The following is a 22,490-nucleotide window of genomic DNA, read 5'->3' as shown; positions in this document are numbered from 1 at the left end:
GGGCCCGGTTCTAATGTCTAAAAAGCTCCAGTATTTGTATTTAATCAAGAAATGCTGTTTTCGGCTGGATTTTACCACATTTTTGGGCAATGTTTGCCGGTACGCCATTGACGTTCATTACTGTCTTTTCCCGGGAAAATCACCCCCCTGGCCCGGTTCTAATGTCTGAAAAGCTCCAGTATTTGTATTTAATTAAATTGATGCCAGGAAGTGGATTTTACCCCATTTTTGTGCATTGATTTATTGATTATTTTTTATGTGTCGCAGCTGTAGCTGGAGTAGAGGTTTTATAGCCATAAAATAATTTTTGCCAAAGGCGTCACTAGGAAATGCAACGGACCGCCACTGGTTTATATATTATTTTTAAAAATAACTATACATACAGTTACTTTAAAAATATCATATGTTATTTTTTTATTAGCCACATAGTCACTTGGCATATATGTGATTGAATTAGTACATCAGTCAAGAGTTTTTTGTAATTGAATATTTGTCTTTTATTTTTTAGTTCCCTTCTTCGTTTTTCACAAAATTATAAAATTAATACTTGTGGTCTTGACTATCGCGAGTATTTTTACTCGCGTAACAACACACGCACATTTTGCGGACGTGAAGCGAACTGGAAACGATAGCAAAGAAAACATTTTGCCTTATCGCGTTTGTGCTGGGAGGAAACTTCTTCGAGTTTGCGCGTGCGCGAGAGCTCCCCACGGAAGCTGATTGGCTGCGGTCCGGAGATGACGTGATGCTGATTGGCCGAGGAGCAGGAAGGCCGACCAATGTGTTGAGCCTCTGCGGCTCGCTAATTAATTGCTGCTATCTGTCTCCTATCCTTGTGTGTGCGTGCGCGTGTGTTTTTGCATGTGTATGTGTGTGAGAGTGTGTGTTTCCCTTTTTCTCCCCAAAGCGAACATGAAATAGTTTGTCGGGCTACACTTTCCTTGTCCTCCATCCATCCCCCCTTCCTTGCCTCCTTCCTCCCTTTCCCGTCCTGCTCGCTTTGCTCGGCGGCACACTTCCGACTCCGTTCGGTGATGTTGGACATGGGCGAACGCAAAGAGCTGAAAATGATCCCCAAGTCGTCCTTCACCATCCACAGCTTGGTGCCCGAGGCCGTGCAGAGCGACAACCACAACCACAGCCACCATCACCACCATCACCCCCACAACAACAGCAACCACCACCACCATCACCACCATCATCACCACGTCCAGAACCGAGGGGACGACGCAGAACTCAAGCCCCCAATTGTCACCACCACCATCGCCGGCACCACCACAACCATCGCCGCCGCCGCCCAGCATGACAGCAAGGCGGAAGCCTTGAGCGATCCGCCGGGGTCGGGGTCCGAAAACTCCGGCCCGGAAGCTCCCGAGGCGGCGACCGAGGCTGCTCCTGCTGCTGAGACGCCCGACGACAAGAAGGAGGGAAAAGACGCCTCCTCGGCGGACGCCTGCGGCGGCAAGGAAGCCGAGAAAAAGGGCGGCAAGTTCGAGAAACCTCCGTTCTCTTACAACGCGCTAATCATGATGGCCATTCGCCAGAGCCCCGAGAAACGACTGACCCTCAACGGCATCTACGAGTTCATCATGAAGAACTTCCCGTACTACCGAGAGAACAAGCAGGGCTGGCAGAACTCCATCCGCCACAACCTGAGTCTCAACAAGTGCTTCGTCAAGGTACCCCGCCATTACGACGACCCCGGCAAGGGCAACTACTGGATGCTGGACCCCAGCAGCGACGACGTCTTCATCGGCGGCACCACCGGGAAGCTCCGCCGCCGCTCCACCACCTCCCGGGCCAAACTGGCCTTCAAGCGGGGCGCCCGCCTCACTTCCGGCCTCACTTTCATGGAGCGGGCCGGCTCGCTCTACTGGCCCGTATCTCCCTTCCTGTCGCTGCACCACCCGAGGGCCGGCGCCACGGTGGGCTACAACGGCGCTTCGGCGGCGGCTGCGGCTGCGGCGGCCGCGGCGGCGGCGGCGGCCTACCCAGGGCACCCCATGTCGTACGGCGCCATGCTCGGCCAGAACGTTCACGGCACCGGGCACCCTTTCCCCCCGCCGTCCAGTGGCCTGAGCATGGAGCGGCTGGTTGGCGGCGAACTGCCCTACGCCACGCACCACCTGACCGCGGCAGCGCTGGCGGCTTCGGCGGTACCCTGCGGCCTGTCGGTGCCCTGCTCCGGCACCACGTACTCCCTCAACCCGTGCTCGGTCAACCTGCTTTCTGGACAGACCAGCTATTTTTTCCCGCACGTCCCGTTGAGCACGCCGGGTGGCGGTGGAGGGGGAAGCGGAGGAGGCCCCTCGGTCCGCGCGCCTGCCTCCGGTTCCCCGCAGGCCGCCTCGTGTGACTCCCTCAGGCCGCCCATGGGCGTCTCTCTACCGGCCTTCTCGTCCGGACTCTCCGCCGGCCTCTCTGACTATTTCACACACCAGAACCAAGCCTCCGCGCCCAACCCGCTGATCCACTAACCGAACTGGCGCAAGTGAGCCTCCGCAACTGTAAGTGGAACATTTACATCCGTATAAAGAACAAAAGCGAAAAAAATGTTTAGAGCAAGAAAAAAAAACGGGAAGTTTCCAGGTATTTTGTAATATTATTATTATTATCATTATTATTATTAATATTATTCTTCGTGTTCTGGATTCGTGTGTATAAATAGTGCGTGCGGGTGTCATGTCGACTAGAATGTTAGTTTTTATTTTTTTTCCTATTTCGGCTCAACATTTACACTTGAACATGTTTCAGTATTATTCGTGACAAAGTTTTTATTTTACTATTGTTAATTTCTGACTGAAGAAATGTAAAATGCAGTCGACTGACGCAAACCAACCCTCCTGTTTCCTCTTTTTTTTCTTTCTCCCTTTTCTACTGACCAGACTGGACTTTTTTTGTTGTTGCCGAGACACCAACAACATGTCTGCTCGTCTTCTGGGCTCCCCAAAATGTTCTGCTGCTTGTCTTTTTGAATGTCTTCTTTTTTTCTTTTTCTTCTTGTGTCGCTTTAACCTCAAAAGAAAAAAACAAGAGCGAGAAGGAAAAAAAAGTTCCAATCTTTACGAAATAAAGCTAGCTGACCTTATTAAAATTCTTTGTCATTTTTTTTGCTGCTGACGTGCACGTGCACAAAATACATCCACCATGCGCGTTCATGTATGTAGGTTAACAGCACATTACAGTGTGTCACAGGCTTCCGGTTTTGAGATCTGGGACAAAAACTTGCGCGCGCATGTGTCAGTATTTTGATTAAACAACAACTCTAAAATGATTGCGTCAGTTTTTTTTTTAACATTTTGCGGAAGTTCGCCTCATGTAAACATTAAAATAAATGACAGAGAAATGTTCAAATTCAAAGTGTACTTCTCCTTTAGGAATAGCAATTTATTATTCATTTAAAACCTTTTTGCTTTACGCTTGCATGGAAATGAAACCAAATCTTCTGGAATTATTCTTCAATTGATTTGGGAAAAAGAAGAACATTTGTTTTGGAATTCGAATTGTTGGAGGTGTGGTATTTACAATGCATTTTTCTTTTGTCTTTAAGGAGGAATGAGAAATATAAAGCTGTCATTAAAATGATTTAAATTGTAGTTGTTACAAATGCAAGATTTGTAGACCACAAGGCATAGCAAATAATGCTATTATTCTATACTAATATTCAATATTCAGGAAATTGTTCAAATTTCCCTCCTCCAATTAAAACAAATGGAAAAAAATAGTATTTTAGTCCCTCATTGAGCAGAAACGTCACGAATTAATTAACTTTTGTATGCTTTTTATGTTGAATTCGAACTGTTATGATAATGCATAATTATACTTGAAATCTACTGAGAATTGATCTTTGAAGCTTCTAATGAAAAATTAAACTAGAAGAACACATCTCCCTTTTCATTAGTTTTCAAGCCGTTGGCCCCGTTTTGGTGAAAAACCATAAAAATAATAATAATTAAAAAATAGTTTCAACACAGCAGTCTTATTTCCCTCTATTTCACTCCCTAAAATGTCTCACGCGATTGATTCAATTTCGGAAAATATTTGCGACTGCAAGCATGTGTACCTTTTTATTTGAACTAATAATATCAGATGACTCTTGTTAAAATGTGTAATATTGATCAAAATAAAGTGTTTGTTTTTAAACGTGTGTGATGAACCAAAAAAACAATTGGGGTTAGAATCTTTTATTGAACAATAATGGAGTCCGCACCCGAGTGTGTGTGTGTGTGTGTGTGTGTGTGTGTGTGTGTGTGTATGTGTGTCTACACACTCCTTTAAAAACCCATGAAAGATTTGAGGCGGATTAAAAAAACGACACAATCTGGACATGGTTTATTTTTCATATTTTATGAGAAACCATTAATTTTTATAAATTCAATAGAATTTTTTATTTTTATTTTTTACAAGTTTTTTCCGAAATTTGTTCATTGTACTTGTTTAACACCGTATAACAACACATCTATACAGCGGGCCCAAAAATAGATAGATCTGTAAAAATGCCAATTTGTAATGAAAAGACAAAGGGAATAAATAAATAAAACTTGCGTCTGTGTAAAACGTAAAAATTGTCAACACGAGAAAAACAAATTCAAAACGCTGGCAAAGCCTATAAACACACAAAGTAGAAGATTTTTTTGTGGTTGAAAATGTTTTGAATAATTGTTTTTCTTAGCTTTAACTCAAGTTCTTCAAATTCCTCGGTCTTTTATGATAATAAATGCACATTTTCATCTTTAAAAGGTATACTTTTAACCTGAATGGAAATACGCATGAATATTTTCCACCATAACCTTTTGAAAGAACTGACTAATGTCTGGTCTACATTGCTAACAATTTAAATGTGCCAAATATATTTCATTTTCCAATTAACAAATTCACTGCCATCCATTTCAATTGTGCGTTTCGCAATCCAGATGGATTGGACTTTCTATTGCTGTATTAAATGTTGCCGTTAATGTTTTATTGTGCACTTTTGCTTCGTCTGTTTTTCAATTTCAAGTATATTTTCATCTACTCTAATCAAAACATGTACGTTTTATAGTGTTAAATTATTTGTTCCTTAAAAAAAGGATTGTTAAGAACCGCAAGAGCGAATTAATGTTCACTCCACCCGCAGGGATTCCAATCATTCAATCAATACATCAACGAATACACAAATTAAAACCGTTATGATCGCACTTTACAACGACTTCTTCATTTCGCACAAAGAAAATTGATTTCTAAGTATTTTAAAACGAGAAAACGTTTTATTGACGCATCAACATTACATCTTTTTCATTGTATATATATATATATATATATATATATATATATATATATATATGTATGTATATATATATATATATATATATATATATATATATATATATATATATATATATATATATATATATATAATGGACTATATATGGGTGTAAAATATAAATTTTGTAACGAATGCATATATCAAAGTATGTATTTATGTATTTTCCAACAGGAATAAATACAATTATAAATTAAATTAAGAAAATTCATGTCCATGCTTAGTCACAAAAGAAGGAAAACGGTGAAAAAAATGGTGGCAACAATAACATGTATAGATTCAATATGTGTAATCATTGTATAAAAATCATTGAAGGGATTTCAAATAAAAGAAGAAATGAGAATTCTACAAGGGCAACGTGAAAATCACCGAGGCAGAATGATAACAAAAAAGGCTGCATGGATTTGAATAAAAGCCACCATTGACCATGACATGTAGACATAAAAGAAACAGAAAAGTGGCAAGTATGCCATGTAATCATTCAAGGTATGGAATTGCAGAATTGTCCCCAAAAACATGGTACAAATGTATTTAACTATTATAAAGTTTCAAACCCAAATTAACAATTATATATATATGTAAATATTTATATATATATATATATATATATATATATATATATATATATATATATATATATATATATATATATATATATATATATGTGTGTGTGTGTGTGTGTATGTCTATGCATATGTATACGAATACAAGCTAAATTCAATATACATATATGCATCCATGTACATTTTTATACATGTATATTATACACCACCCAACACCACATATGTATAGAAAGCATGTATACACTTATCTAGATGTATATGTATAGGGTTTATTGTATGAGCTAATGTTTGCAAGTTCACTATTTTTGTTTTTTTGTTTTACAGAAAAGAAAAAAATACAAATAAATACTGAAGTTATACTCAGTAATATACGAAGAGCAATATGTAGGTTTAATGTACGTATTTAACTCCATATTTTGTTGTAAAAGGGGAAATGCTACCAAGGAGTATTAAAAAAGATAATAGCAAGACACAAGTCAAACTAAGTGGTCATCAGTGATTCTCTGTGCGTTTTTATTAACTATAAGAATAATTTTCACGTGCTTCGAAGAATGTTGGAAAAGGAAGGACGAGCGTGTGTGTGTGTGTGTGCGTGTGTGTGTGTGTGTGTGTGTGTGTGTGTGTGTGTGTGTGTGTGTGTGTATGTGTGTGGGTGTGTGTGCGTGCAAACAGTCGACGGCTCGTGAAAAATGTTTTTAATGAGTTAGTATAAAAAGCAGCTGTCGAGTTAAACAAACTCAAGTAATCCTTTTGTCCGGGTGCAAAGTAGCGCCCTCACTTTCATTCCCTCCTTCCTCCTTTGACTCCGCCCTCTCTCGTCTTCCTCCAATTAGCAGACAGGTTCAGATATTGTTTAATTACACTCCATGCATATATTTCAGTGCCATTGACGACAATAGACGTCCATTTTATTTGGATTGGAAAAAGTCGCATTTGGACATCTATAGCCATTAATAGCAAGCAATGAGTAAAAAAACTCTTCTTTTTCATTCATTTTCTATTTTCTCCAAGTCTTTTATTTCATTTTCCATTCAATTTGATCCATTTAATAGATTTTCATTCTTTAGGTTTTATATGATCCCTTTCAAAACGCCCAATAATGTAGAGGTTTTCATGTTTGTGCTGTGAATTCAAATGAGTTGGTCACTAGTGGACGTCCAACTAAAATAAACTTCAAATGTATTTATCGCTGTCAATGGCTGCCAATGAGTCCGTTTATTACAATTGTTTTATAATTCATCTATATATCTTCTGTGCTGCTTAACCTGCTACTGCAAAATTACAACGCTGGTAGTGTGTGGAAAATATGAAAACTCAGAGGAGGACTGGAACTCAGGTTATATATATATATATATATATATATATATATATATATATATATATATATATATATATATATATATATATATAATCTCATTTTCTGAACCGCTTTATCCTCACTAGGGCCGCGGGTGGTGCTGGGGCCCATCCCAGCTGACTTTGGTCCAGACGCTCACACTCAAACCAAGGGGCAATTTACCGTGTCCAATCAGCCTACCATGCATGTCTTTGGACTGGGGGAGGAAACCGGAGCACCCGGAGAAAACCCACGCACGCCTGGGGAGAACATGCAAACTCCACACAGGTGGACCAACCTGGATTTGAACCCAGGTCCCCGACTGTGAGGCCAACGTTCTAACCACTCAAAACGACCTTGGTTATTTTAGTTGTCTTTAAATGTTTTTTTTCAAAGTATTTCTTCAACATTTGTTTTTATGACAGTAGTTTGTTGGTCAGTTTCAATGGGTTTGGGGGGGGCTTCGTCTTTAATCTGTGACCCTCGGCATGTTTGGGTGAGGTCATCGGGACAGGAAGTGCAGGCGCTCCTTTGCCACCACTTTGATGCGCTAACGAGATGTGACCCTTCAACTTTGACCTTTGGCTCGTCTTGACATATGTGGGAAAACATGACGGACTTCCTTGTTTTTGAGCCAATTAGGAGTCAACACGATCAATTTCATTATTTATCTGACAAATTGGGATAATTGTCTATTTCTAATGTAAATTTACTCATTGGCTGCTTATTGATAATAATAGACAACAAATCCATTTTGACCTGTAAGGGCCATAAGCGATAGATTGTGACACATAACAGACATTTTGGTATATTAACTGAACCTTAAAATATAATAACTAAAATTTTAGTTTGAGGTACTCAGAAAATATTTTTAAAACTAATATTAAAAATATCAATATTTTTTAATTTTTGCATTATAATACAGTAAAACATGAATATTTCATGTTTTAATTGCCTTTATTAAAATAAATAGACACTATTTAATAGGGGTGAAAAAAAGATGCTGACGTTTTTAAGGTAACGATTAGTTGCTTATAAAGATAGTTGGAGATGAAATTGATAATCAATTAGTTGTCAAAATTTTCTTAGTGGATTGGATGTTTATCTCCATCAATGGCAGACAATGATTATAAACAAACATTTTGAACCAATTTTGTGAAATGGTAATGAACTTCCTGGTTTTCAGCCAATCATCAGCCTCAAATTCATGGGCGGGCTGTTTCCGCAGTAACCGTTAGCAGGTCAGCAACATAACACTCAAGTTAGCCACTTAGCCACCTTAGCGCACACACGTGCACTTCCTGTGTGTCGTTTCCTGTTATCTTCTCGGGCGTCAGCAAGTCTCCCTTTGGTAAAGCGATCCAGCGGCAGGAAAAACTGGTCCTGACAGGATCTCCGTCCCGATAGAATCTGGGCCTCTAAACAAAGCTTAGCTTGTAGTAGCCCCGCCTCCTTTGCTCCTTTCCGCCAAAACACTTTGTCCACTTACTGCTTTGCTTTGGACACTTTGATACCTGAAAAGGCTTCCACTTGTTCCCCCATTGAACCACCAAGCCCTTAGTTTTCCCATTCCTCCTCTGTGCCACCGGAGCAGAAAATGACAGTCTGACCCCCCCAACGCGGGCCCTAGACGTTAGCATTGAGGAGCCCAGATCCGATATCAACTAATGCGAGCTACGACTAATTATCCCATTAGCAATGGCGACCACTCTCACACCATTAATTATTTAGTACTCTATGTGTGTCCTGTCACTCATAGCTAGCAAAGCTAACGTTAGTGGTAGTCAACCTTAGCGTTATTGTGAGAAGCAGAATATTTCACTGAAAATAAGCAAATTGTGGATCGAGTGGAGAAACTGTGAATTTCATTTTTAACCCTTAATATCGTCCCGAGCCACCTGATGGTGTAGTGGTTCACCTACCTCGGCAGACTCGATACCAGTCTCGGGCGTAGTCTGCCTTTCACCCGAAGTCAGCTGGGATAGGCTCCAGCAACCCCTGCGACCCTTACGAGGATGCGTGGTATTGATGATAAATGAATGAATGACTATCTGCCCATTGATTATATGGAAACAGACGCCCAACCCACTGGCAATGGGACAGATGGCAGTGAATGTTTATGTGCATTGCCTTTGACAGCTACATATGTCCAATCCATTTGACATGGGAAGGAAGGGATTGCCTGGTTAAATGGTTGCAATGACAAATGATAGATCAAAATAATGTGTGCAAAAGAATAAGCAGGGGCAGAGCTAAGGGTCGGTTGCTGGCAGTGCGGCCTATAGGAGGCCGAAGGGGCCCGATGGAGCAAATGGAGGGACAGAAAATTTGGTGTCAGTCATTAAGGTATAATATAGTGGTTAAGGTGGTGCACATATTCTATCTGATAAGACACTCCTCGCTAGCAGCACACCCCTCATTCTACAGTTGAGATGTGGTGTTTGGCGAGTCAAGGTAACAATGACACAGCAGTGCCAGCAGGCCATCGATCCCACAGCAAAATCTCCACTAGCCCTCCCAATCAGGACGCAGGGCCCTGGTCATCTTCATCGCTCCTGTACCCTGATCAGATTTGTTCCATCTCTCGTAACAAGTGTACTCGTTCATTTATTCCCTCGTTCTTCAGTCCGTCCGTTCTTTCGTTCTTTCGTTCTTTCCTTCTTTCGTTCTTTCATTCTTTCGTTCTTTCGTTCTTTCGTTCTTTCGTTCTTTCCTTCTTTCCTTCTTTCGTCCGTCCATTCGTCCGTTCGTCCGTCTGACCGCCCGCACGCCCACCACGCATAACACCCACCCAGAGTTTGCATGTTCTCCCCGGGCCTGTGTGGGTTTTCTCTGGGTACGCCAGTTTCCTCCCACTTTCCAAACATAATTAGGCTGATTGGACACTAGATTGCCCCTAGATATGGTTGTGGGCATGAATGGTTGTTTGTCTCCTCGTGCCGTGTGATTGGCTGGCCACCAATTCAGGGTGTCCCCCGCCTCTAGCTCAAAGTGAGTTGGGATTGGCTACAGCACCCCCCTCGACCCCAAAATTTAAATAAATACATAAAAATTGATTCATGAATATGCCATAAATTAAGTAATGTTAAATTAAATAAAAGTTGAAATAAAATGTAATGAAAGTCTAAAGGGAACACGATAAATAAATAAGTTGCCATACAAATGTAAATCAATAAAAAAAATGAATTAAAAATGTATGATATTCAGAATAAATTAATACATAAAACCAAACAAAACACAATCGTAATAAATCCATGTTGGCGTGGAATACACAGAAACAATAAATAAATAAAGAAATCAACCATTGATTGGATTTATAATTGGTCTTCCTTCAAGAACAGTCTAGTACAGAGGACAAAAAAAAAGAGATTTTCTATGCCATTAACATTGGCTTCCACCATCAATGGTAGCCGTCCAACCTATTTTGCCAGGGATGGCTGCCTACGAAGATTCGCATTGTTATTCAAATGACCAGACGTCTTTGGCCGCCAATGGCAGCCAGCGAGTTCATCGCTGATGGTGTACGTGTTTGTGCGTTGATCAGTGTGAGACAAGCACGAGGACAGGTGGCGTGGGCTTTTTAGTCCCAGCTGTACCTGCTCCTGCTAATGATGGCGCGCGAGCGTCTCGGGATGTGCCTGATGATCTCCACCACCAGAGGCGGCGGCGGTGCGCTTTCTCACCCCCCTCCAAAATCACACATCCACACCCTGAATACCCTCAACGCCATATTATATCTTGCCACTGTTGTTTGTGCGACTGTGAAATTTCACACGCCGCCGCACACTCACACGCGCACAACAACAACAACACACACGCAGCAGGCCTTTTCTTGTTGTGTATTGTTGATCGTCCGTCCACATCAAAACAAACAACAACAAAAACACTGAAAACAACAATATGACGATCTCATTTTGTCAAGTGCGATAGAAAACAATAACCCACTTTTAACTCATTGTTTGCATTTAACGGTGATTTGTTTGTTTGTTCCAGCCTCCCATTTGAAATGGACTGGATGTCGACGATACTGAGAAAATAATTTAAATTCACATCAGAGGGACGAAAACAGCCATGTGATTGGACGTCTATCATTCTCAATGACACTAAAACAATTAATAGAGAGCATAATGAAATGACACAGAAAAGTATATAAACTTAAAGACCAACGCAATGTGGCAACAATTGAAGAGCTATAGGTAACAAGTGAAATTGTGTTGAAATGAGTAGCTAATGAAAGTAGCTAAACAAATTTAGATTATTTTTAGATGAATAAAATGGAAATACAGACAAATAATCTAATTACAATATAGTAATGAAAATGAACAAATATTGAAATGAATAAATAAAATAATACAATATAATTACACAGAAATGAATACATAAAATCTGAAATATACTAATACAAAAAATGATACATAACACCAATTCTGAAATAAATCAATATATGTATATATACACACACACACATATATATATATATATATATATATATATATATATATATACAATACAAACACATTTGAATTAATACAAATGAATAATAAATAAATACAGAAATCAAAATTGAATGGCATAAATGTGGAACAAAATGAGAAAAGATGCAAAAAAAATTGAGTGAAATATATAAATACATATTGATAATACGGCGGCCCAGCGGCTTGAGTGGTTAGCACGTCGGCCTCACGGATCTGGGGTTCTGGGTTCAAATCCAGTTCGGTCCACCTGTGTGGAGTTTGCAAGTTCTCCCCGGGCCTGTGTGGGTTTTCTCTGGGTACTCCGGTTTCCTCCCACATTCCAAAGACATGCATGGTAGACTGATTAGACACTCTAAATTGCCCCTAGGTATGGGTGTGAGTGCGAATAGTTGTCCGTCTGCTTGTGCCCTTCGATCGGCTGGCCACCAATACAGGGTTCCCCCGCCTCTGGCCCGAAGTCAGCTGAGATAGGCTCCAGCACCCCCGTGACCCTACTAAGGATAAAGCGGTTCAGAAAATGAATGAATGAATAAATGATATAATAATCTTGAAATGAATACTGAAATACCATGTTTAATCATTCCTTTTCCACACCGATTAACCCTAAATTTCATGATAATTCTAATTATGTATGTAGTTATTGAATTTTGTGACTCGTATTGTCTCCATACACAAGAGTCCACGAGTGTAAGATTAGCTGCACAGTGATAGACGTCCATTCAAGTTCGACTGGGTGGGCTGACAGTGTTTATTTGATTGCTACCATCCCTCGCAGTTAAGATGGCAGCCAATGAGTTATGTAGTTTGCATTTTTTAATGTGTCTTCTAAAATAAGAAGCACCTGACTTTAATCAACTGATAACACTTGCACAAGGTATCCTCTTGTTTAGTTTGAATGAAAACTTGCACCCACAGCGGCCCTTTGAGGACTGGTTTGACAACCCTGGAATATACCATTTGGAACAATCCAACTGAGAAAATGGCTTCTAATATAGAACATCAATGTGTTAAATGTTCCTGTGAACGATCAACGTTTGAGTGATTCTCGTTATGAAATCAAACATTCACGGCGTCACAAATCTGTCATGGATGAAGAAACGATGATGAAGACGACGCTGCTACATTTTTCTCAATTGGGAGCCATTAAACAGCGGGAGAGCGTGCCTGTCAATCAACGGCTGACGCGCAGCCTCAGCCATGGTTTCCACGGCAACCAGAATGAAGGGATGGAGGCCTCTGGCAGCCAAAAGTGCAAGTGTGAATGCTACCTTGTTAGGATGGATGTACACAAACACACTAACAAAAGTGAGTGAACGAATTGATGAATAAACAGGTGGAAGGGGATCAATAAATGATGAATGAATGGATCATCAATTGGAGGGAAGGCGGTGAATGATTTTATATGAATTAATGGCGGAATGGATGAACGAATGAGTGAATATGTCAACGATTTAAGGAATGAGAGAATTCATGCCTAATTTCATTTAAGACTGAATGAAAGAACGGTAAAATTATTTTAATATAGAACATTCATTCATTTATTTTCTGTACCGCTATTCATCGCAAGGGTGGTCACCAGGAGGGGGACAGGCTTGTAATTTTCTCAACAACCTATAAGCACACTAGTTAATATATATTTCATCTGGTAATGCATTGACAGCAGCCACAAAGACAATTTTATTCCTCCATTGCAATTTTAGTTACCGAACATTCAGTTCAATAAGTATTTGAACATCCTGCTATATTGCAAGTTCTCCCACTTAGAAATCATGGAGGGGGTTGAAATGTTCATTGCAGGTCCATGTCCACTGTGAGAGGGATATTCTAAAAAGAAAAATCCAACAATCACAATGTATGTTTGATACAGCTGCAAAGAGGTCTTTGAACACGTGTCAATCAGCAAGATTTCTAACTCTCAAAGACGTGTTAGTCTGCCTTTAAAAGTTCATCTCCAGTCCATGTCTTATTCTGTATCAGATGCTCCTGTTTGAGGTCATCAGCTGCAGAAAGACATCTGTCCACACCATACAATCAGTAAAACTTAAACTTGTAACATGGCCAAGACCAAAGAGCTGTCCAATAACACCAGAGAAGGAATTGTACAGCTCTACAAGCTTGCAAAGTTGCAAAGTACAAATTGCCAGGCAGCTTGGTGAAAAAAGGTCCAGAGTCGGAGCAATCATCAGAAAACGGCAAAAATTGCACTAAAATGGGGTAAAATCCACTTTCTAGCAGCATTTAGTGATTAAATACAAACACTGGAGCTCAAATACAAACACTGGAGCTTTTCACATATCAGAACCGGGCCCACAATTGAAATATTATTTAGGAATATAGCCATATTATACTCACCAAAAATTCTTTTTAACTGTACACAATATCCATCCTCCTTTCTTTCTTCCTTCTTTTCTATTGCCATCGAAGCTAATGCTGAAAGTCGAGCCTGTCCTGTCATATTTCTGGCATAGTCCGTCTTGAAAATGGCTTTTAATCAACACAATATATTTGCTTGTAGCATAATGGTCCAACTCAATCGGAATGGAACTCCATGCAAAGTATCACCTCGTGAGGTCTCAGTGATCCTAAGAAAGGTGAGGAAACAGCCCAGAACTACACAAGAGGACTTGGTCAATGACCTCAAAAGAGCATTGACCACTGTTTCCAAGGTGCCTGTGGTTAATACATCATGCATGGCACGAAAGGTTGCCCTGTTTAAACCAGCACATTTCAAGGTCCGTTTTTAGTTTCTTAATGATCATTTGGATGATATATACAGAGGAGTCATGGGAGAAGATTTTGTGCTCAGATGACACCAAAATAGAACTTTTTCGTCATAATTCCATTAACTGTGTTTGGAGGAAAAAGAATGATGAGTACCACCCCAAGAACACCATCCCTACTGTGAAGCATGGGGGGGTTTGCACATGGGACAGGGTGACTGCACTGTATTAAGGAGAGAATGACTGAGGCCATATATTCTGAGATTTTCGGGAACAATCTCCTTCCCTGAGTATGCGAACTGAAGATGGGGCGTGGTTGGGTCTTCCAAGATGACAATAACCCAAAGCACACAGCCAGAAAAGCCAAGGAGTGGCTCTGTAAGAAGCATGTCAAGGTTCTGGTACGGCTTAGCCAGTATTCAGACGTAAAGCCAATATACTCGCATACACTCGGTTCTGAGGAATGGAGAAGCAGCAAGTTCCGACTGGAGAGCCGCGGTGGAATAGATTAACGTCTTTGCCTCGGTTATCGCACAAGTAGGTTTAAATTTAGTGTAATGTAAGAATAAAACATATTTTTCAGTGTGTGTATAGTAATCTGATTTATTTTATGTTGACAAAAAATATATGTTTTGTCAAGTGTCTCTCCTGTCCTTTCTCTCTCTCTCTTGCCCACGCACTTTGTTACCGTCTGTTTGTACTGAGTAACATTTTAGTATTGAATATCATAACCATTAGATAGGTATTTGTTTCTTTGTGAGTAGGCGGTGAATTAGAACAAATAGAAATATGTTTTTCCATTGTAATATCCTGTTTTGCTGTTTTTTCAGAGGGTAGGAACGGATTAATTTGCATTTAGTTATTTTCTATGGGAAAATTGATTTGAGATATGAGTAAATTGACATACGAGCTCAGTCCCGGACCGCATTAATCTCGTATCCCAAGGTGCTACTGTAATAAGTTACCATGTGTTTCTCGGTTAAATTTTTAAAGTCTGGTTTGTCTAAGCGGCCCGGTGGAGCGGGTGGTTAGCACGCCGGCCTCACAGCCCCGAGGTCCTCGGTTCAAATTCAGGTCATGTCCATCTATGTGGAATTTTCATGTTTTCCCCAGGCCTGCGTGGGTTTCCTCCAGGTCCTCCGGTTTCCTCCCACATTCCAAAAACATGCATGGTAGGCTGATTGGACACTTTAAATTGCCCATAAGTATGGGTGTGAGCGTGGATGGTTGTTTCTCTCCTTGTGCTCTGCGATTGGCTGGCCACCAATTCAGGGTGTCTCCTGTCCCTGGCCCGAAGTCAGCTGCGATAGGGTCCAGCACCTACCGTGACCCTAATGAGGATAAAGGGGTTAAGAAAATGAATGAATGAGACTTAACCTCCGAGGACTTGGCGTCCACATGTGTGGACATCACATTTTAGTTGTCACAAAACTGCAATGTTACATTTTGGACTACAAGGGCCTGGCGTCCACTTATGATGTGGACATCATTTTTCTCAGAAACGACATCATGTAAAAAGATAATTCGTTGTTTTGTGTGGAGTTTGCATGTTCTCCACGGGCCAGCGTGGGTTACCTCCGGGTACTCTGGTTTCCTCCCACATTCCAAAAACATGCATGGTAGACTGATTGAACACTCTAAATTGCCCCTAGGTTTGTTTGTGAGCGTGAATGGTTGTTTGTCTCCTTTGCCACCAATCCAGGGTGTCCCCTGCCTCTGGCCTGGAGAGAGCTGGGATAGGCTCTAGCACCCCCCGCGATCCTAATGAGGATAAAGCGGTTCAGAAAATGAGATGAGATGGTTCCTCTGTCGCTGTCAAAATGAGTTAATGGGGTCAAAAGCCGGCTAATGTTGAGTGTTTGGCAAGCGGCACCAATGGAGAACATGATCACTGCCATCATCATGATTATGAAAAATGGTGATGTTGGTCATAGTGCCATCCTCAAACTGTGGCTCGTTAAAGCATCATAATAATGATGATGACGATGATGATGATGGCGATGTCAGTCTGGCACCATAGCCGCCATCCAGCGTCACCTGGAAGATTGAGGTATCTGTGAGTCGTCTGACAGGCGGCGTCCCTTTTGTCCCGCTAAACATGTTTCGCTATTTCCCGCTGCCATTATCCAGTAAATTTCTTCCCCTTTTCTTCCTGATCTCGCCGCCGCTGCATCACAATGCGGCAACTATTCAGATCGCTCTCACTGGGGGGGGCGGTTGGTTTGCCGATGGCATACGAGGGCAGAGGGCTGATGCATTAGCGTCGCTTTAGATGCTTTATATGCTCAGGATGCGAGCTGCTGACAGCACGTAAACGGCGGCGAGGGGGGGAGAGGGGGGGCGCTTGGTTGCCTTTTGTCATGTGGCTGTCAATCAAAATGCTGCGGACGCGTGAGCTCGTGCGCCCATGGAGATGTGGTATCAGAATAGTCTTTGTATTCGCACTGGCGTCTTCCTAGTTTTCTTTGTTGTCGTCGGCATTGGCATCATCGTTGTCTACATCATTTTCTCTGTCATCATCAGTGTCATGATTTGCATTACCATCATCGTTATCGTCATCACTATTGACATGATTTGCATTATCATCATCGCTGTCATGATTTTCATTATGTCATCTTTGTTGTCATCATCATCAGCATTACAATTTTCTTCTTCATCACCTTCATTAATGCTCTCCCTGGGCTAGCATGGGTATTCTCCTGGTACTCCAGTTTTCTCCCACATCCCAAAAACATGCAGGGTTGGCTGGTTGAACACTCTCAATTGATCGTAGGTACTAGTGTGAGGTTGTTCATCTCCTTGTGCCCTGCGACTGGCTAGCCACCGATTAAGGGTGTCCCCCACCTGGTGCCCTTAGTTAGCTGGGATTGGCTCCAGCACAATTTGTGAAACCTTGTAAGGATAAACGGTTTAGAAACTGAATCAATTAATAAATTTTCATCATCATCATCACAATGATCAAAGACAAATCTTCATCATACGTATTACAGCAGTGATGGATATGGGTGAAGCCCTGTCGAAAATATGGGAATCGAAACTCCTGATAGGGGACTCATCCAGGTGCTCCCAGCTGACCCTCCCTCCCTACCATCGGAGCCAACTCCGATCAGTTGACAGCTCTGTCCCTCTCTTCACCTGAGTGTCCAAAACGTGGTTGCAAGTCCGATGACACACCTACAAAGTCAATTATCAAATTTTGGCCTACAGTGATTTGGTGCCAATGCACATATGGACACCCTAGTGCCTGAACACGGTGTTCATCATTGACAATCTGCAATGGGTGCACCATCAAAGACTCCAAAAAAGATGGGTGCTCTGAACTGCTGTTTGTTGCATTGGCACAAACAACAATCAAAACCTGCCTGTCCCAGGGAGAGAAAGGCTACCCTCTCATCTACCTATTTAATTGGTATACTTCGTATTGGCCCGAATTTAAGACGACCCCGATTATAAGACGACCCCTCTTTTTCAAGACTCGTTTGAAAAAGACTTTTTGAACACCAAATTCAATTTACACACAATAATGGCAGTACATCTGAAACAAATGATTATAACAATATATTTGAGAGAAAAAGCATGTTATTTTGCCTTCTTCAAATCATGCAAAAACTGTCTATCACATCTTAATATCTAAATATTTAAATATGTAAACTAAAGCGCATTTGTAAATGAACGGCTTCTGGTTTTTGAAATGTAAATTAAACAATCTATTGTGATATAAAACAAAATTGAAATAACTGCATCAACTTGAGTTCTGCACCTAAGAGGACTTAATCTAGAATAATTTCCTATCTTGTACTTGCACTAAAGCTCCATAGGCTGCTAACCGCTTTAGTCACTTTTTGTACCTGGCTATACTTATTTATGTGACCACTTATTCATGCTGACGACTTTTCAAATTTGGCTACTTATTTATGTTGTCTACTTATTAATTTATTACTAATTTATTGATTATTTGTGTGCACTTCATGAAGAAGCTTTAAATCTAATTATACTTTTATAATGACAATAAAGGCATTCAATTCAATTAACCATCAGTGTTCGCTTTAAAAGTATCTGGCATTATCTAGTGTTATGAATGGGTCTAATGTCTACACCCAGATTTTAAGACGACTGACACTTTTTCAGTCTTATTTCATTGCAAAAAACATCGTATTATATTCGGATCAACACGGTATATATCTACAGTGGTTTTGGCCCGGCGGATGAGTGGTTAGCGTGTTGGCCTCACATTTCTGAGGTCGAGAGTTTGATCCCAGGTAGGTCCTCACTGTTTGGAGTTTGTATGTTCTCCCTGGTTTACTCCTTACTCCGCGTACCAATTGAAACTGTTTATAAGCAAGTTCGGAAAGTATTGGACAAAAAAAACATACAATCACTGTCAGATGTTTAAAAAAAAACCGTAAACACCTGAACTGGAACAATACTGTCAAATATGCCGATCCCATCTTGGTTTACAAAATCTTCCATCACAAACCTCCTCCACTGCAAGAAATTGTAACAAAAAAAATTAAACGGATCAACAAGAGCTGGTTCAAAAGTTGACTATGTAGTTCCCCTCAGAAAGAGTGCATTTAGCCAAACCACCTTCTCTATTCGTGCCTCACATACATACCTTGAATACCAAATACTATATGTGAAATCCCGTCTTTGAACCTCTTTGCCAATCATCTTAAAGACTGGCTGCTGGATGAAAAACATTGTGATCACCACACTTCCTAGACCTGTGCTATTTGTCTTATCGTTTCCATGCTGCTTTCTAGTCTTTTGTACAGTTTTTTTCCTCCTCCTCCTCCCTACTATTACCTTATTGATATTATCTAACATGAACACTCTAAATTGCCCCTAGGAATGAGTGGAAGCGTGAATGGTTGTCTATCTTCTTGTGCCCTGCGATTGGCTGGCCATTGATTAAGGGTTTCCCCACTTTGTGTGCGTAGTTAGCTGGGATAGACTCCAGCACCCCCCGTGACCCTTGTGAGGATAAGCGGTTTAGAAAATGAATGAATGCATATACAGTGGTACCTCAACTTATAAATTCCTCTAAATACAAAGTGTTCAAGTTAAGAAACATTTTGAAATGCAAATGACCATTCGAATACACGAAAAGAAGATCCATAGTCCGAAATCACCCAAAACAGTTATTTTATTTTAAAATTGTCCCATTTACACATTGGGCCTTTGTGCTTTTAACTTGTGTATATTGAAAATGATTTAAATAATTGAAGTCATACTAATAGCCTTTTGAAGATCTTGGGGTACACTCGCCGGACTTTGGTGGGGGCAAGCATGGGATCGATTGAGAAGACCTTAGACATGAGAAGAACGTATTTGTCATATGAAAACCACAATGCATTTATTTTTCATTCTTAGACAAGAATAATGCGACTTTTCTCATTTAAAGTAGGAAGGCAAGATTTAAACAGCTGTACTAATTTTGGCGAAAACGTGTTGTGTGTGAGAACCAACCACTTTTAAAGCGATACTCGGACGTTTGGTCGCCGGACGTTTGGTCGCCAGACGTTTGGTCGCCCGGACGTTTGGTCGCCGGACGTTTGACAACCTGACAGAGAGTTTACTGTTGAAACCAGCTCTCAAAATTATATTCATGAGAGAGAGAGTTTAATATCTAAATATCTACTGTTGAAACCAGCTCTTAAAATTATAATCACCCGGGCGACCAAACGTCCGGCGACCAAACGTCCGGGCGACCAAACGTCCGGGCGACCAAACGTCCGGCGACCAAACGTCCGGCGACCAAACGTCCGGCGATCAAACGTCCGGCGACCAAACGTCCGGCGACCAAACGTCCGGCGACCAAATGTCCGTTCACGTTTTCAAGCACCCCAAAGTTCAGGAAACCTCCAGAAAATGACCGTCATACACATTGAATGCACATACAACCTAAAGTCTCGTTGGACTGGTGAAACCAAAAGTGTAGCGCCACGTCCAGCAACAGCGGGGCAGCTTCTTCGACTTGGCCATGGTGCGGCTTCAAGGACGTGGGGTGGCGGTTGCGGCCTGGAGCCGCCACACGGAGAAAAGCGACCGCAATGTAATGGCCTGCTTCCTCCAGAGCAGCTCGCTGCCTCTGGAGTTCAGCGACTCGGCCAACCTGCGCTTGGCTGAGCAAATCTTTGACTCAGACGCGACTGAAAGCAACTTCAGGGACATTGCACCAGTTCACAGGAGCCATGTTTGTTTTATGAAGGGCGCATGGGACCGTGTGAACATGCGTAGCTGCAACTGTGTAGCTAGATTTCCTGCTAAACTGGGTGGTTTACATTTACGGTGTGGTTGTTTTGGAGTCTTTGTGATCTGGGAACATTGAGGTGGAGCTTGCCATTGGCTCATGATGTCCATATTTGAGAGCCAACGATGCCTTGGGTGCCCTCTTAGGTGCATGAGGTTTAAAACATTAATATTTATTTATCTGGTGGACCGGCAGCAAGTGGCTTGTGGACCGATAGCATTCCGTGGACCTGTGTTTGGGGGGGCCCTGCCATATAGGACTCTAATGCTTTCTGCCGACTTTAGCCGCCATATTGCCAGGTGCGAGAACAACTACTACAACAGGTGAATCAACTGCAAATCAATATGAAATTAATGAAAGATTGGATTGGATTGGATAACTTTATTCATCCCGTATTCGGGAAATTTCGTTGTCACAGTAGCCAGAGGGTGAGGATGCAGGAATAGGAAAGGCATTTTAGACATAAAAAGATAGGTAATAAGTAAGTTAATAAATAAATACATGAATAAATATATAAATAAATAAGCGTGTTGCTTAGCACATATATACATACATACACATAAATATACATGCATGCACACGGTAGGTCTTAACACTCAGCCATTTGTTTTGTTAAAGAGCCTGAAAACTGATGGGAGGAAGGATCTGCGGAAGCGCTCCTTCCTGCAATGAGGGTGCCGCAGTCTATTGCTAAAGGAGCTTCGGAGGGAGTCCACAGACTCATGCAGGGGGTGGGAGGTGCTGTCTATGATGGACATCATCCTGGTCAGCATTCTCCGCTCTCCCACTTCCTCCACCGAGTCCAGAGGACAGCCCAGAACAGAGCTGGCCCTCCTGAATGTTTCAAATTTGATGTTTTACTTTGTTTTGTAGACACAAAATATGTAGTTTCAGTTAGTTATCATTTTGGATTTTATTCACAGTTTTTAATGGCCCAGCGGATAAGTGGTTAGCGTGTTTGCCTCACAGCTCTGGGGTCCTGGGTTCAAATCCAGGTCACCTGCGAGGAGTTTGCATGTTCTCCCCGGGCCTGCGTTGGTTTTACAGGTACTCCGGTTTCCTCCCACATTCCAGGCCTTCTCTGCTGGCCTAAGAAATATATCAATCATATATTATATTTTGTCCATCAATACTTATTAAATAATTCCAAATTGTCTGTTAGCTTCCTTTCATTGCTTTTCCCTCTGGTTGCAATGCTTCCAGATGTGTGTTTTCATATTGAAGCATTTAACCAATCACATTTCAGCCATTATTTGTTGCCAGGGTCAGAAATCTGCCTCAAGGCCTTCACAATCAGTTCTGCAGGCTCTGCTGCATTAAACAAGCGTCGATAAGACTGTTGCTTTAACCAATCAGATTTCGTGTTGGCAACACCACAATGCCTTGTTGCAGGCGTAGGGATACGTCATTGCCTTCTCGCAGGCGTAGGGATATGTCATCGCTTTCACCAACTATGATTGGCTAGTGATGAGCCAGAGCTACCAAACTGTATCTGGAGCTAGCTGCACAAGCAAATATATTGTTGTGTTGATTTAAAGCCATTTTCAAGACGGATTATGCCAGAAATACGACAGGACAGGCTCGACTTTCAGCATAAGCTTCGATGGCGATAGAAAAGAAGGAAGAAGAGGATGGATATTGCGTACAGTTAAAAAGGATTTTTTGTGAGTAAAATATGGCTATATTCCTAAATAATATTTCAATTGTGGGCCCGGTTCTGATATCTGAAAAGCTCCAGTGTTTGTATTGAAGCTCCGGTGTTTGTATTTAATCACTAAATGCTGCTAGGAAGTAGATTTTACCCAATTTTTGTGCATTGATTTATTGATTATTTTTTATGT

The 22,490-nt window shown here is 41.4% G+C and overlaps 1 protein-coding gene across 1 annotated transcript; it reads left to right on the top strand.

The window, feature by feature from the left end:
* The first annotated feature begins 759 nt into the window (after positions 1 to 759).
* Positions 760 to 3,264, top strand: foxg1a (forkhead box G1a). The gene is made up of 2 exons (XM_077621776.1): positions 760 to 2,507; positions 2,886 to 3,264. The coding sequence occupies exon 1, from the start codon at positions 1,035 to 1,037 to the stop codon at positions 2,475 to 2,477; it is 1,443 nt and encodes a 480-aa protein (XP_077477902.1). The 5' UTR covers positions 760 to 1,034; the 3' UTR covers positions 2,478 to 2,507; positions 2,886 to 3,264.
* The last annotated feature ends 19,226 nt before the right edge of the window (positions 3,265 to 22,490 follow it).

Source organism: Stigmatopora argus, chromosome 15 (assembly GCF_051989625.1).
Source record: "Stigmatopora argus isolate UIUO_Sarg chromosome 15, RoL_Sarg_1.0, whole genome shotgun sequence".
NCBI lineage: Eukaryota > Metazoa > Chordata > Actinopteri > Syngnathiformes > Syngnathidae > Stigmatopora > Stigmatopora argus.
This window is presented reverse-complemented; position numbering and strand designations above follow the sequence as displayed.

What these genes read in the sequence shown, in the direction of transcription:
- foxg1a (XM_077621776.1), top strand. Translation starts at nt 1,035, where the DNA reads ATGTTGGACATGGGCGAACGCAAAGAGCTGAAAATGATCCCCAAGTCG.